General features: G+C 37.6%; 1 protein-coding gene across 1 annotated transcript in view; it reads right to left on the bottom strand.

Annotated features, from left to right (window-relative positions):
* The window catches only part of PLXDC2 (plexin domain containing 2), a 466,948-nt gene that overhangs the window by 35,179 nt on the left and 415,343 nt on the right, over window positions 1-16,426 (bottom strand). The window contains exons 11-12 of the mRNA XM_051821437.2: window positions 15,599-15,749; window positions 14,135-14,173 (exon numbers count right to left, since the gene is read on the bottom strand). Of these exons, the coding sequence (XP_051677397.1) occupies window positions 14,135-14,173; window positions 15,599-15,749 (190 nt within the window). The remainder of the gene's footprint in view (window positions 1-14,134; window positions 14,174-15,598; window positions 15,750-16,426) is intronic.

Raw genomic sequence — 16,426 nt, 5'->3', positions numbered from 1 at the left:
GTAAACATAATAGGTAACAGCCCTATAATTGCTAGAACATGTTCTTCATTACTAACTAAATGGGAAGGATCTATGAATAAGTGAAGGCAAAACATGAATCAAATAATCAGAAGTGTTAAGTTTAAATGTTAAGTGTTAAGCTTCATGCTTACTAATTACAGAAGATGGTCCACAAAGGGTACTCCTTTTTTTTTTTTTTTTTGGTTGATAATTTCCAGAGGCTGGAAGAATTCTTAAGAAATTAAACTATATCTAGTTCATGAAAGCACATCAAAATTACTTTCTATCTCTCCTTCCCTCTCTTTTTCAAGGCCAAATTTGCAGCTCTGAAATGCATGGCCTGTAAATGCAGTTTCACAAGTTTTGTGAAATGGTACACCTACATTATCATCTCTGAAGAGAAACCATGGAATGATTCTGTCTCCCAGAGAGCTCTCTGTTCTCCTTCCAGTCAATCCTTATCACCTGCCCACAGAAGGCAACTTTCAGTCAAACTTCACATAAACAGAATGATATTGGGCCAGCACCATGGCTCACTTGGTTAATCCTCTGCCTGCGGCGCTGGCATCCCATATAGGCACTGGGTTCTAATCCCGGTTGCTCCTCTTCCAGTCCAGCTCTCTGCTGTGGCCCGGGAAGGCAGTGGAGGATGGCCCAGGTTCTTGGGCCCTGCACCCACATGGGAGACCAGGGGGAGGCACCTGGCTCCTGGCTTCGGATCGGCACGGCACGCCGGCCGCAGCATGCCGGCTGTAGCAGCCATTTGGGGAGTGAACCAACGGAAGGAAGACCTTTCTTGCTGTCTCTCCCTCTCACTGTCTACAACTACCTCTCAAATTAAAAAATAAATAGATAGATAGAATAATATTACATGAAGTTGGATATTTTTTGCTTAACAATGCTTTCAGGCTGAGCTATGTCACTGCATGACTCAACTTATTTATTCTTCTACTAATGAATATCTGGATTGGTTTCAATTATTGACAATTATGAATATACTTGCTATGACTATTCTAGTATAAGCTATTTTTGGTGTGTGTGTGTGGAAATGTTTTCTCTTGGATATATACAAAGAAGTGGAATTTCTGGCTTGGAAGATCAGAATATTCTAAGAAATTGAGTTTTTCAAAGCGGTCATACAACACTGCATTCCAATAAGTGTAAGAGGTTAAGTGTACCGTATGTCATTAGTATTGCTTTTTTTTTTTTTTGACAGGCAGTGTCAGACAGTGAGAGAGAGAGACAGAGAGAAAAGCATTATTGCTTTGTTATCAATATTAACTAAGTATCATTTTATCCTCATTAATGTTAGTACTGTGTAGTGTTTAGCTGTCCTCATGGTTGTGAGATTGTCTCTCATTCAGATTTTGGTTTGTTTGTCTTTTATTAGTTTCAGGAGTTCTTTATATTTTCTGGAAACAAGTCTTCCATAATACATGTTTATAGTAAATATTTCTCCTGTATGCAACTTGACTTTTTATTTTCTAAATAGAGTATTTAATGAACACTGGTTTAGTTTTGATGTTTAATTTATCATTCTTACAAACATTGTCCTTTGGGAATATTAAATATATTAATACAAATATTTTTGACTTAATATACTTTTTGGCTATTTTCTTTTGCATTTTCTATTCTTTATTATTTCTGCTTTTTAAAAATTAATATTATTTTAATAGATGCATTGTATATCCTTAATTATTTGGGGGCTTAACTTCCTCATCTTCATAAACTTAAGTTGGAGACTTGGATCATTAATTTGAAACCTTTTGTCATTTCTTAAATAAGCATCTAGAACTAGAAATTTCTTCCTAAACACTTTTTAGCAGCATGCCACAAATTTTATATGTTGTAGCCATTATCATTTCATTGTAGCATTTTCTAATTTTCCCTATGATTTCTTCTTTGATTCATACATTATTTGAAAGTGTTATTTACTTTTCACATATTTGAGGATTCTCTAGATAGATTTTCCTGGAAAGTTCATCAAGGTATAAATTACACATAAAAGTTGTATGTATTCGTGGTGCACAAGGTGATGCTGTATGTACAGGTTGTGAAATGATCAAATCAGGCTAACTGCTATTCACTGTCTACCACCTCACATATTTTGCTTTTTTGTGAGAGGACATTATGATCTACTCACTCATCAATAAGTAGATACTGCATAGTTTATTATCCTTACCTGTTTCTTTGTAGTCAAAGAATATAGCCTATAAGACTGCAATGTTTTGAAATTTAAGAGGTTTGTATGACTCAGCTTATGGTCTATTTGGTGACCATTTTATGTATATTTGAGAAAAAATATTGTTTTAGTTTTGAGAACAATGTTCTATAAATGTCAATCATGCCAAGGTAGTTGGCAATGTGGTTCAAATCTAATATATTTGTTAATTACAAATCTTTTTGTCTGATTTTTGAAAAATTCCAATGTCTTCCAGAATAACTGACATTTTTTCATTTTTATATTATTTCTTTCTCTGTTTTAATACTCCTTAAGTCTATTTAGTTTGATATTTATACAGCCACTCTAGATTTTCTGTTTATGTTTGCAGTGTAATGTTTTCTACCATTTTACATTGAAGTAATTTAGATCTTCATGTGTTTCATGCATATTTCTTATATACTGTATAGTTGTAGCTTGATTTTTTAGAGGTCAATCTGATAATCTGTGCTTTTAACTGGAGTATTTGTTTACATTTAATGTAATTACTGGTATGGTGGGATCTGGTCTACATGTTGCTATTTGTTTTCTTTGTCCACCCTTTATGTGTTCATTATTCCTTCTTCCTTCTTTTGGTTAAACAAATAGTTCTTAGAATTCCATTTAAATCTCTTCAGTACTTTTTTAACTCAACATTTTAATATTTTATATTTAATATGTTAACGTGTTGAAATCACTTATGATTGAAAGGGTATCTAGCAAGTTGTTATTCATTACTGTAACTGAAATAACAACATTTGGTCACAACAGTTTATGATGCGGTTATGAATTAGGGTTAAATAACTAATTCCTACCCTTACTGCTCAAGACACATTTAAAATCTTGCATGGTATTATTTGAGTGCTGCAGAATAAAACTAAAGCAAAAATTAGTCTTAATGGAACAGCAAGCCATTGAAAACCTAGCTGTTGGAAAAGATTAAATTTACCATCTAATGGATCAGACTATTTTCTTCAAAGGATTAGGTCTTTTTAAAAATAGCATTTTTCCCTCTGCATCACCATTTCCTTTTTATTAAGTTTATTTTTTCCTTGAAGTGGATCAATCTATTACACAAGCAGTATATATTAGTGATTTTAGCATAAAAGAACAGCATTTAGATTGAATCTCAAAGGCTGCGGGTTGATCACCAAGGTCCCTCTAAATACCCTGCCAGGCCATCTGCATGTCAGTAGGTGACTGTCTTTCCCATTATCCCATGATTCATGGTTTCTTTCTCACTATATTCTGACCTCCCTCCTCTCTGCCGTGTTCAAGTTCTCTGTTACTCGGTTACTATCCTACTAACCTTCAGAGATTCCCAGTGGCTTCCTGAGATATGATATAGTAGCAAACCCTACATACAATCCTTTTTCCTCTATGCCTTGCAGTGTTGCCATATATTACCAGAGTTAATCTGTCCTTCCAGATTGTATGTCTGGATGCCTCCTTTCCATCACTACTCTTACACTTTGCAGCTGTTATCAAGTAAAATAAGACTTACTTGAACACAAGCACTGTGACACCACCACAGTCCATCTGAAAACCTACATGGCTATGAAGTGACTAGTGGGCAGGGAGCATACACAGCGTGGATACACCTGACACAGGGATAATTCCTATCCCAGACAGGATGGAGCAGAATGGTGCCAGATTTCTTCATGCTGCTTTCTATGGCACACAGCTTAAAATGTATGAACCGTTTACTTCTGGAATTTTCCTTTTGATATTTTCAGGAGATGGTTGACCATAGGTAACTGAAACCATGCAGTGGTGAAGCCACTGATGGGAGAGGAAAGGGAGGGGGATAGGCCACTGTACACTGAGCAAACAGCAGTTTCAGAGAAAACTCTCTAATTTCTCCCATCTCCCTCTGCTCATTCATGTTGAGCACCCCCCCACATGCTTGCAGTTAATTACTGTTAATTAACCTTTACTTTTTTGGGGGGGGGTTTCTTTATGAGTTCTTTGTCTTCAACACCTACATGAAGCATCCACAACATCAAAAATCTCTACAACCCCTTTCAGTAAGCTTCTTGGAAGAGCAGTCCGTGTGTTGGTGGACTTGAATTTCCTTACTGTCCCCCAGACTTCTCAAATTCTGGCTGATGACTGCACATGGTGGTTGTTGATCTGCCCAGTCAGGATCAGTGATTTTCATCCTATTACTTAATCTAATGGTCAGTTTCCTCTTTGTTGTTTTTAAAATTGCCTTCTCTGTGGCACTGACACTGTACACTGCTGCCTTCTTGGAATTTTCTTCGTCTTTACTTTCTTTCTTTTTTTTTTTTTTTTAAGATTTATTTATTTATTTGAAAGGCAGAGTTACAGAGAGGCAGAGGCAGAGAGAGAGGTCTTCCATTTGCTGGTTTACTTCCCAGTGGCCACAATGGCTGGAGCTGTGCCGATCCAAAGCCAGGAGCTTCTTCCAGGTCTCCCACGTGGGTGCAGGGGCCCAAGTACTTGGGCTATCTTCCACTGCTTTCCCAGACCACAGCAGGAAGGTGGATTGGAAGTAGAGCAGCTGGGACTTGAACTGGCCACCTACATGGGATGCCAGAACTGCAGGCAGCAGCTTTACGGCAGCTTTACCTGCTACGCCACAGCACTGGCCCCTCTTTTGGTTTCTGAGATACCAAACTCTTATGGTTTTCTTGCTGTCTCTTTGGCTCTCTGCAGTTTTCTTCACAAAACTGCTTTTTTTTTTTTTTTCATTTCTGTGCTATCCTTGCGTGACTTCGTTCATGCCCTGATGATGTATGTCTAAATTTGTATCTTAGGTTTTTAGTTTTCAAGTGAATTTCAGAGTTACATAAAAAAAAAAAAAAACGCGTATCAGGCTTCTTCATTTAAATGTCCCATAGGTACTTCAAAGTCAACGTGCTTGAAGCCAAATGCATTGTCTTTCCCCAAAACTTCACCTTGCTATTTTTCCCATTAAATTGCACTATCATCTACCCAGATAATTCAAACTCAAGTCCTGGTAGCCTTTTTAGCCATTGCCCTGTCTCATAAATCACATACCCAACTAGGCAACAGTTATGTAGCTTCTTCATCATGACAACATATTTTTCTTGTCCTTTGTCATGTGTTCCCCACACAACTTCACAAGAACAACTGACTAAACATGCAGTTTTTCATGGCACTTCCTTCCCTAAATGATGCCATAGGATTCCAGTGTCTTTAGGATGAAGTTCAAACTTCCTTGCCTTGCACTGGTCGTGAACGTTGAAGCCCCTAATTATCTCTCAGCCTCACCGCCCATAACTACTATTTTTACTCTGACCAAATAAAATGTCGAAATGGTAAAGAGTGTCTCAAATTAGTCTGATACTTCCTGCTTCTTAACCTCTATGGGATCCTGTCTACATAAACTCTCCTCACAGTTCACTGGCACCAAACATCACCTCTTCTGGGGATGGTCTCCTCTTTCCCACAACCCAGTTTGTCTTTGCTCTGCCCTCTCACAGTTTTTACCGACTCCTTCTCTGAACTTCTCACACCATACTTAGGTACCAATTTGTCATCCTGTTAGACCACTTGCTTCTTCAGGACAGGCAATCAGACCTTGTTTATATCTCCATCATTCACAATAGGCTCAAAACACAGGAATTTAAGAAATGTTTCTTGAATAAATCAAAACATGTCAACATCAAAGTTAATCTGATTTTCTAGTGACATACATATTATTTTAGTAATACAAAGCCATCAGCCATGATCACTAGACATTTACCATCTTAAAAACTACAATGGTCTCTCTGTGGTAACTAATAGAGTACCTACAATGTAATCTATAGGAGCAAAAATAAAACTTTGTGATGCATTGATTTTGAACAGCTTGTGCCTTGACTGTCAAGGAACAATATATATTTCCTTTCTTTTTTCTTTATAGTAATTGGTGAACTTTCCACTTAGTGTAGGGTTAATTTTATGAGTATTACCTGAAAAATTGAACTCTGTAAAAAATAAGAATGGGAAAGGAAGAGGGAGGAGAAAGAAGGGCAGAGTATGGGTGGGAGGGAGGTAGGAGGGAAATAATCATCATGTCCCAAATCTGTATTTATTAAATGCATGAAGTTGTATTCCTTAAACAAAATAAAATAATTTTAAAAAACTACAATAACTGTACATGTTTTCCATAGCAGCAAGTTATAGACAGTAAGTACTAGGTAACATAAAACCTGCTTCTGGGACCCCTCAAAAGTCTCAGGTTTCAAAACCCACTGGTGTCTAGATGTGTGTTTCATTCAGCAGATTTCCAAACCCAGATTGCTGACAAGAACAGGGGAGACGTAAAATTAAATAGGAGATGAGCAAAGAAAGTAGCTATTTTTTTGCAAATGAATAGAACACATGCAATTATTTGAAGTCTTTATAATTTATATATTCATGGGCTTCAATTGGTACAAGGTAGTTTATTGTAGTATATATTTATTGTTTTTAAATTTTATTTAAGTTATACAAGTTTCATGTATTTCTGCTCGTGGGAAATGGAAATTTTATTTAGAGCTACTTCTTGGAAGTCATTTGTGTGTATTTTCTTAAGAAAAGCTCAGTCATAATATTTTGTCCTATGTCCTATAAGCAGCATAGACTAACTATAAATCCTATCCACCACCATACAAATGGGAAAAAGTATACCTCCGGATGCTTTTCTTTTTGTTTGCCTTTCCCATGCTGGATAACATTCAGCCATTAGGTTGAACAATGACATGACAATGCTTGCAGGTCAACAATGGTAAAAAACAAAACAAAACAAAACAAAACAAAAACAACCAAGGGCCAAGGCTCTGGTGTAGTGGGTTAAGCTGCGGTAGAGCATTCAGCTGCTGCCCGTCACGCTGGCATCCCATAAGGGCACTGGTTTGAGTAACAGCTGCTCCACTTCCAGTCTAGCTCCCTGCTAACAAGCCTAGGAAAGCAGCAAAAGATGGCTCAAGTGGTTGGGCTCCTGCACCTGCGTAGGAGACCCAGAAGAAACTCCTGGCTCCTGGCTTCAAATCAGCCCAGCTCCAGATTAAACCAGTGGATGGAAGACCTCCCTCCCTCTCCCCCTCTTTCTCTCCCCCTCCCTCTCTCTCTCTCTCTAACTGCTTTTCAAATAAATAATCTTAAAAAAATCAGTGATTTGATATGGCTTACCAAAATGCAGGAAACATAACTATCTTTACTAAAAAATAAACGTGTCAACAGCTCAGATGGACTAATTTTCACTAACTTTATTCAAATGAGCTATGAGAACAGATACAATGCTTATGGGTCCCTTGCAATCTATGCACCAAGATGCATTTTCTATGTGCAGAGAGAAGTGATTGCCTGTTGCCACCAACTAAAATGTTGTTTCAGGGAAACCATGAGTTAATGTCAGTGAGAGGATTCTCAGGATACACCATTCTTATTTTGGGTAGTCTGGCAGAAAGAAATCAGGAATTCACTCAACCCTTGTCACTTGGGTGGGGTCTGAGGACTGGTGGCCGAGAGCTGGTGTGCGAAGGTTTGGGCTTCAGTGGGAAATGATTGCCCACCCCCAATGACTCCATGTTCCTTAACATTTATGAAGCATTGATCAGACCACTCATTCTCCACACTACATTAGAACCACCTTGGGGGAGGGGGTTTACAAATGATTGACATCTGGGGTTCCAGCTCCAGCAATTAAGATTTACATGGCATAGTAAGGTCTGAATTTTGGAGGTTTATAAACCGGAATGATAAAATTGAGAATAAACGGATGAGGCCTTTGTATAGACAAAATTGAGAACTACCAGTTTAGCAAAGTTTAGGAGAAAAATCCTTAATATTACAAAATCTCAAAATACCATTCTAAAGTATAATAAATGTCTGCTATCATATACACATCCATACTTAGAATTAGTGCTAAGGTGAAAAAATATGGAAACAAAACAAGCCAAAGGTAAAACTAAATGCTAAGATATTTTGCAGTTTTGGAAACACAAGTGATAAATATTCAATACCTATCAAAAGGAAAGAAATGGTTTCCTTTTGCTTACAAGACTGTGATCTATATGGAAGAGGTGGATGAAAAAAAAAACACAAAAGAAAGAAGTTTAGAAAAAAATAGTGAAAGGTATGTTACCTTGATGATTTTTGTATGAAAGTAGAAAAAATAATTCAACTGAATGGTAAATGAAACACTAAACATTTGATCTGTCAGTATAGACTAGATAGCAAAAATATAACCTTAGAAATACTTCAGTGAAAAAGTCAGAATAATGCTCTAACATGTTCTCTTTGGAAATAAAGTCTTACGGTATGTTCAGAAATAGGAAACTGAATACAACAGAATTAGAATTTGGACCAGCCATGCCATATGGATTTAGAAGTATATTTATATTAGCTCTTTGAAATCAATTACTTAACAGACATGTACTTGTGAATTAACTTAATCATATCCTGCAAATTGCTTAATGTGGCAATTCTAGCATTGCCTTGATAGAGACGCTAACCTCTGACTGAAAAATGCAGCCTTGATGAGTGCAGATTTAGTAAAATTCCTAGAATGGTAACAAATGACAGACACAATACCACCTTCAATCTATAGCATGCTTGTCTGGAATGCTGGTATCTTTAAATATTATTAGCAATTAAAAACATACGTTTATATATTTCTTCAAAAGAATCAACTCTGTTAAAAGAACTTCCAAATGAATCCATAGAGAATAGAGAATATAATTTTTGGTGCTTTGATAAATCTCAGTCAAATGGTCAAGTTTTATATAATGAAAGCAAGTGAGGAACTTAGAGCTTGAAAAAACTTTAACTTCTGCAGTGTAGCAGAATGGCACAATTACACTTGCTAAATTGAAGTTGAATCTGGCTTAAAATTTTAACTCTCAATTAGGAATCCCTGCCATTGATTCAACTTGCAAACCTCTTGTCAACCGGGGTATAACTTTACACAGTTTGCAGCTTGAAGACAATCACATTTCTAATTAGGCTGTGAGTACCTTCTGAAAGCTACCTAACCAAATGTCAAAGATGGCATTTAATAGTTATACTTGCTCAAATATGTAGCTGGCTCATCCTTAAAAAATGTAACTCTTCTATTGTTAGGATTTGAAAACCTGAAGATGTTTCAAATGCATAAAAAATTTTCCACAGGATTGCATATGTAAAGAATACCCCCTAGGTACTCCTGGAAGGAAATCTGAATTTCTAGAGAAACCAAGAAAGAACTTTGAATAAGGTTTTGAAGATAAACTACAGGGTAGCCCTGTAGTTCGGAGACCATATGCTTAGAATTCTGACACTGCTTAATTACACAGGAGGATTAACACATTGTGATTTTCATAGAAAGGACAAAATAGAAGCAAAGGTATAATTACATGAGAAAAGAAAATTTCATTTTCAAATACTTGTAAGTATAGGCAGTTGTTATAGAAAAAGAAGATAGTAGGTCTAAGTGAAATAGCACACCCTGGCATTTCCCAGGTGCAGTTAGACTGTAAGAGATCTAACAGTGCCATGAACTTGTGGAGGACTAAAGGCTAAATAGATCCATCCACAGCCTCCTATACTGTCTAGGTACTTAATGTTTTTGTGCTTCTCTTTCCTCATCTATAAAATGGAAATATTAATCGCAGCATCTCAGGAGTGTCATATGAATTAAATGAGTTAAAGTATGTACCAAATTTAGGATAGTGCTTGGAGGATTGTAAATATTCAGTAAATATTCCTCCCCTGCCCCCACTCCCTTCTGTTTCTCACACAAACAAGGAACAAGCATGTTATTTGATTAGAATCATGTGCTAAGGTTAACATTATAAACATGCAGTCAACAACATTTCAGTTGGAGATCACATGTTGTCTCTGTGATGGATCTCCTGAGTTTTTGTACTCAGCCATTTTCAATGGTCAATCCTTACTAAAGAGGCCTTCCTTAGCTATCCTTCCTGTTGTTTATACTTATTTATGGTCTTGTCTCCAAATTATTTAGAGAGCTTAGAAGCTCCTCAACCCTGAAGGCTAATAAAACTTCTTCAAACTTCTTGCCTGAAATTTTAAGAGGTTCTACCTAGACTCAATCCAAATGCATCAGGAAGTGCAACGCACAGCTGAAGATTCATTAAGAGTGACGTAGCAGATTGTAGCTTAGGCTGGCTCCTCTGCATGAGAAACCCTGTTGAGTGACTTTGGTGTCCAGCTGCTCAGAAGTATTTAATGCTTTCATGTCAAAGATGAAGGAAAGTCTCCTGCAAAGTGAATGTATAATCATGTCAGCTATGGATTCCACTACAAAACTCAACTACCTTAAACCACAGAACTCAGAGTTGAGGTGATCTCAACTCAATTCAGAGAGGAAGAAAGAAAAAGAGACAACGTATGGAAGGGCAAAGTCATTGGTTTCCAGCTATTGACTCCTTTGAAGAATGCCTTCCGCTTTTCCAGGGACCTTATGACCTCTACGTTAAAATGCTCCCAAGAACTTTCAATTAAATCAAGAAATGTGAATTTGTCTGCAACTGTTGTTGCAGCAATGCACAAAAATGTATTAGCTTGATGTTTTTTAAAAAAACCACTCTCTGAAAATGTTAGAAAACATTTAAATTAGGCACACTTTCTATTATCTCAATCTTGCAAAAAATATGAAGTTGCAGGAGAATGACAATTCTGAGTTACCTTTTCAACATGCATAATTAACTAATGAAGTTAAAATTCTACTGGCAATCCTTCTGGCATCTCCACATTCCAGAATATAAATAGCTAGGTAGAATGCCGTCTTAACAAGGATGTTTTTAAAAGTAATGTGTGATTTGTTCAGGCCCTCTTTTGAAGAAACATTTATCTTAGAGTTGGTCAGGCTGGTGTGTTCTAACCTCACTTCAATGTTTTTAGGAAAGGTACCTTATAAACAACCCTGGGAATGTAAAGAGTTTAAGTCTTTGGTGACATTTTAAAATTCTGATGAATACCTACTGCACACCAATTATCTAAATGTCATCTGAAAAATCCAACAGTTTCTAGTATACCAAAAATCCTACACTTAACTCTTGGGATTTACTTAATTTGATCTCTCAGCACCATAAAGCAGTTCAAATACACTACTTTATAGAAATCTTCAAAGTTTTATAGTTGTTTGAGGCTTTAAACAAAACTGAGGATTTTCTTTGGGATAACTGGTAACATTCTAGAAGACTCTATCAAAGTCCATCCTGCAAAATATTAGGTCCATGTATAAAGGTTTTATGATCAAATAGTGGAGAGATGCCAGGTATGAAATCTTTATAACCATCTCAAATATTCTGAATGCATATTCTCTGAAAGCTGGAATTCATCTAAGTCTTGTTCACAGTGATAGCCCCAAGCCTGCAACAGTGCTTTGCAATCAGGAAGCACTCAGCACAAATTAGCGAATGCATGGACATTAAAGGCTTGGCCAGCCTTCAGCAAAGAAACTTTCATTTTCTTTCATTCAGAGTATTTATATCCACCTGATCATAGGAATCTTTCATTTTTTCCTGTTAGCACTACAGAATATTTTAGGCATACAAAAGAAGAAGAAGGAAAAAAGGAAGGAAGGAAGGGAGGGAGGGAAGGAAAGAAGGAAAGAAGGAAGGAAGGAGGGAGGGAGGGAGGGAAGAAAGGAAGGCAGGCAGGCAGGCAGGCAGGAAGAGAAAGAAAGGAAGAAAGGGAAAGGAAGAAAGAAGAGATGAAGAAGAAACAAGAAAGGGTAGAGAAAATAGAACATACGAGCATTGTGGTGTAGCAGAGCTGCTGCCTGTGATGCAGGCATCCCATATGGGCACCAGTTTGTTTCCCGACTGCTCCACTTCTGGCCCAGCTCCCTGCTAATGCCTCCCACATGGCACAACCAGACAAAGCTCCTGGTTCCTGGCTTTGGTCTGGTGCAGGCCTGACCATCATGGCCATCTAGGGGATGGACCAGCAGATGTTTGAAAGTGAGAGTCAGAGAGAGGATGAGAGAGAGAGAGAGAGAGAGAGAGAGAGAGGAAGTCTTCCACCTGCTAGTTCACTATCCAGATGGCTCCCAGGGCTGGGTAGGCCAAATACAGGAGTCAAAGCTTCTTCCACGTCTTCCACGTGGGTTTTCCCAGGCCATTAACAGGGAGCTGGATAGGAAGAAGAGCAGCTGGGACTCGAACTAGCACCAACATGGGATGCTGACATTGCAGGTGGCAGCTTTACCCATTACTCCATAGCACCAGTACCAATAAATAAAAGAAGCTTCTTGGGGAGCCTCGTTCATTCCATTACCCTCAGATCCCAACCCTCAGATCCCAAATCCTTTCTGAAAATGAGGTGACCCCAATATTAAGGCATATGTTTACAAAATACTGGGACCTCCTGAATTGCAGGATTGCTATGGTCTCTTCAAGTACTAAGCTTGAATAGCTAACGTATATTTTTTAAGTGGCCACCTAAAAAGCTAACCATTTTCTGCACTGATACAATATTCAATATGAGATGAGTGAAATAAAACACTACAGTACAGATGCAAGACAATGCACAACTGATGTAACTATAATCTTTTATGAAGAGGCTCAGGAATTTCTCTTTCAGATGGACTGATGAGCAATCTAAATATAAATGAGGGTACTTCAAACAGTTGGTACAAAAATAGAATTAAAGTAGAATTAAAATAGAAAAAAATAAAAGCTGAAATCTATGCATAGTTTTTCATGATACCAATTTTCCATAGCATTTTGAAGCCCCTCAGGTGTGTGTGCATAAATGTGTGTGTGTGCGCATGCGTACATGTGCAAAAAAGTACTGATTCTTTAACCTAGGTTGAGTTATTTAGGCAAAACATCCTTAATAATGTATACACTGGATTGTGACTGAACAAATCATCTGGGGATACAAAAGAAAAACCATGCCTAGATCAGTAGTGTCACAACGTGCCACATTTACATAATAAATGCTGCCGGTGGAGACCCCCTCCCTGAGTTGAATAAACAATACTTGAGACTTTTATCTCTTTTATGAAGATCCAGCACACCCCATGGAAGCACACAAGAGTCAATATAGTACAACAGGAAAAGAATCATTTTCAAAACCATAGTGCTTCCATAGTATGGTTTGGGTAGAACCTTTCTCCTAAAGTTTTCCAATACTAGGATAGATATTTCTAAATTGTCTTGGAAAAAATTTAAATATTTTCTAATAAGACATTCTTTTAAAGCTTTAATTTTTTGTTTATTTGAATGAGAGGGAGACAGAAATCTTCCCGTTTGCAGGTTCACCTCCAATTGCCTGCAACATCCAGGGCTAGGCCAGGATATGGTCAGATGCCTGAAGTTCAATGCAGGCCTCCTATGTGGGTGACAGGGACCCAAGGACTTGAGCCATCATCTGCTATCTCCCCAGGTGTGCAGTAGCAGAAAGCTGGATTGGAAGCAGAGCTGGGACTTGAACCCAGGCACTCCTACATGGGAGGCAGTATCCCAAGAAGCACCTTAACTGCTCTGCCAAACGCTTGTCCCCCATGTATTTAATTTTTGTCTTTTGTTTCATAGAACATATAAAAAATAGTACAGATAATAGGACAACGTATTTCTAAACTTATTGCTCTATTTATGTATTAAAGGGAGGGTGGACCAACCAGTCAACTTAGTGCCTAATATGACTGGACCTCATATCTGTAGCTATATAGATGATAATCATGCATACAGTTAAAACAAGGATTCCGGCAACAGCAAATTGCAAGATACATGGATGAATTTTCAGTTTCACAATCAGTAATCGATGTCACATAATTTTATAAACAAACACAAGAATTACGATTTCATTTTACTTTGCAAGCCAACACTCTGCATTCTTCCCATGTTAAACACCAACAGAGAATGATATATAACCTCATTCTATATTTGGAAGCCTTTAAGTCATCTTTCATATTAAAATAAATGAAGTAAATTAGTATCTAAGTACTTTAATAAAAGTGTCAGTTCCTACCTCCATTGTCTTTTAGATGTAGTGCTATCTTGGTATCATCTGCAAGAGAAATTCAAAGTTATTATAACAGAAAAAGATTTTAAAGGTGCATAAATCTCATGGCCAGTAATTTTCTACCAACAGCTTCACCTATTATATGGCTAGGTTATGACAATTTATTGAGGACATTCTAGTGCATTGAGAGCAGAAACTAGCTTTACATGATGTAGCACTAAAATTTCTCATGAGATTGTAAGATCACAACTTCACTAAATTCTTATACGACTCTTAAGTTCTGTGAGGAACACTAACTGTTACAATTACAAAAACATACCTATTTTTAATTTTCTATCATAGCTTACTTTAGGTAGACACTATAATTATAAGCTTACTTTTTTGTTTTTAAGGTCAAGATCAAGAAAGTACAAATTAATAGGAATAGCCAGGATTAGTTACTATTTAAAATTCAAAAGTAAATTGCTTATTCATTGGTAGCAAATAGGATGGCAATCATACATGAAAAGATCTCCTGAATGAACAAACTGTAGGATAATTTTTTTTTATTCCAGTGGGAATATTTCATTCTAAAGGGTGGGGTTTAAATTGTGACAATATTTTCACAGGCTTCAATATACCAATCCAAAATAATAAGGATTGTTGCTTATTACAATGTTGCTTTTAATTATAATATTGCTTTGAAAAGCAGTAAAATGCATTTAGCTGCCTTCCACTTTATTCTAGTCACCTATAAGATTCATTTAAATTTCAGTTAACCAAGTTTTACATTTAATTTTTTATTCAAACAAAAATAAGGCTTATGACCATAAACAAGACTATTTTTTCCCTCAAAGCTGATTCTTGGTCAACTGATCTATTTTTGCTTACCTCCTAGTGATACCCTTTAGAATACCAAGTGTTGGCTAAGAGACCTTTTTCCCCCATGAGCTGTGCCCCTGAATTAACACTCTCTAGTATTTTTTACTTTCCCGAGAAGTGTAAATATTTTTCAGGGACAGTTTTTGAGACCTATAAGTGCCCCTGTATAAATTACAGACCAACCTATTCTATTGACTATATTCAGGGAGATACTAGAAGTGGATATACACAGAATTGTCTACTGGTTAGAATCCCAAATCAACAGAAAATTGCATATGCATTTTGCCTTTCTAATGTGGAGCTCTAACGTGGAGATGTTGAGTTCAGGGATCATTAAGTTTTCCACCAGAAATCAAGCCTGTGTCTTTTCTAGGGAGATCAAGAAGCTAAGCACCACTGGTAAAAGCCATCTTACTGAAAGGCACAGCAAAGTAAACTAATTCCATCACAGATTTTTAGTCTATAATAATCTGGTGCTTTTCCTTTTTGGAAACCACTTAGAAATCCCGTTTGTTGAAGAGTGACTGTCCATCTACAAAGCTACCCCAGGGCCCATCAGTACAAGATGCTTCTCTCCTGCAGGAAAAAAGTCAGCTATGCCTGGGGCACCTTCTGTGGGCAGGCTGGTGGGCAGCTGGGATGTGGCTGCTCTTCTGGTGGTGGTCAAGACCCTGAACTGTGTGGTGGTCGATCTGACGGTCGTGGTGGCTTGGGAAGAACTTTCCACTGGCCCCGAGTTCTCACACATCTTCTCTTTTGACTAGAAAGAGAAGCAAAAACGAAACCAACTGAGTAACCACAGTATGTTTTTATTATTTTTTAGTTAAAAATATTTATTTATTTTTATTGATAGGAGAGGTGGAGAGACAGAGAGAAAAAAAAGAGAGAGAGCTCCCATCTGGTGGCTCATTCCGCAAACAGCTGCAACAGCCAGGGCTGGACCAGGCTGGAGCTAGGAGCTGGGAGCTGGGAGCTGGGAGCTGGGTTTTCAATCCAGGTCTGCCATGTGGGTGGCAGAGACCAAACACCTGAGCCATCACCTACTGCCTCTGAGGGTGTATTAGTAGGAAGATGGAATTGGCAGTGGAACTGGGACTTGAACCCAAGCACTCTACCATGGAATGTGGGCATTCTAAGAGGTATCCTAACTGTTAGAGTAAACGCCCACACACACACACACACACACACACACACACACACACAGAGAAAACCCAAGAACAATGGTTTTCTTCCTTTAGTTTTCTTTTTCTCCATCACTCCAATCTCTTTTCAATAACTTTAAGTCTCTTGCTCTATTTTGTGTTTTGTTTTCTACAACATTTAGAACATCCTTAATAGTGAATATTGTGAAATATCTGCCTTTTTCATGTTTGCTCTGAAGCCCAGCACAGCTGCAGAAAGATCACACAGCCCCGACTGGGAGCTCCACAAAGTGAT

This window comes from Oryctolagus cuniculus, chromosome 13, assembly GCF_964237555.1.
Source record: "Oryctolagus cuniculus chromosome 13, mOryCun1.1, whole genome shotgun sequence".
In the NCBI taxonomy this organism is placed as follows: Eukaryota; Metazoa; Chordata; class Mammalia; order Lagomorpha; family Leporidae; genus Oryctolagus; species Oryctolagus cuniculus.
This window is presented reverse-complemented; position numbering and strand designations above follow the sequence as displayed.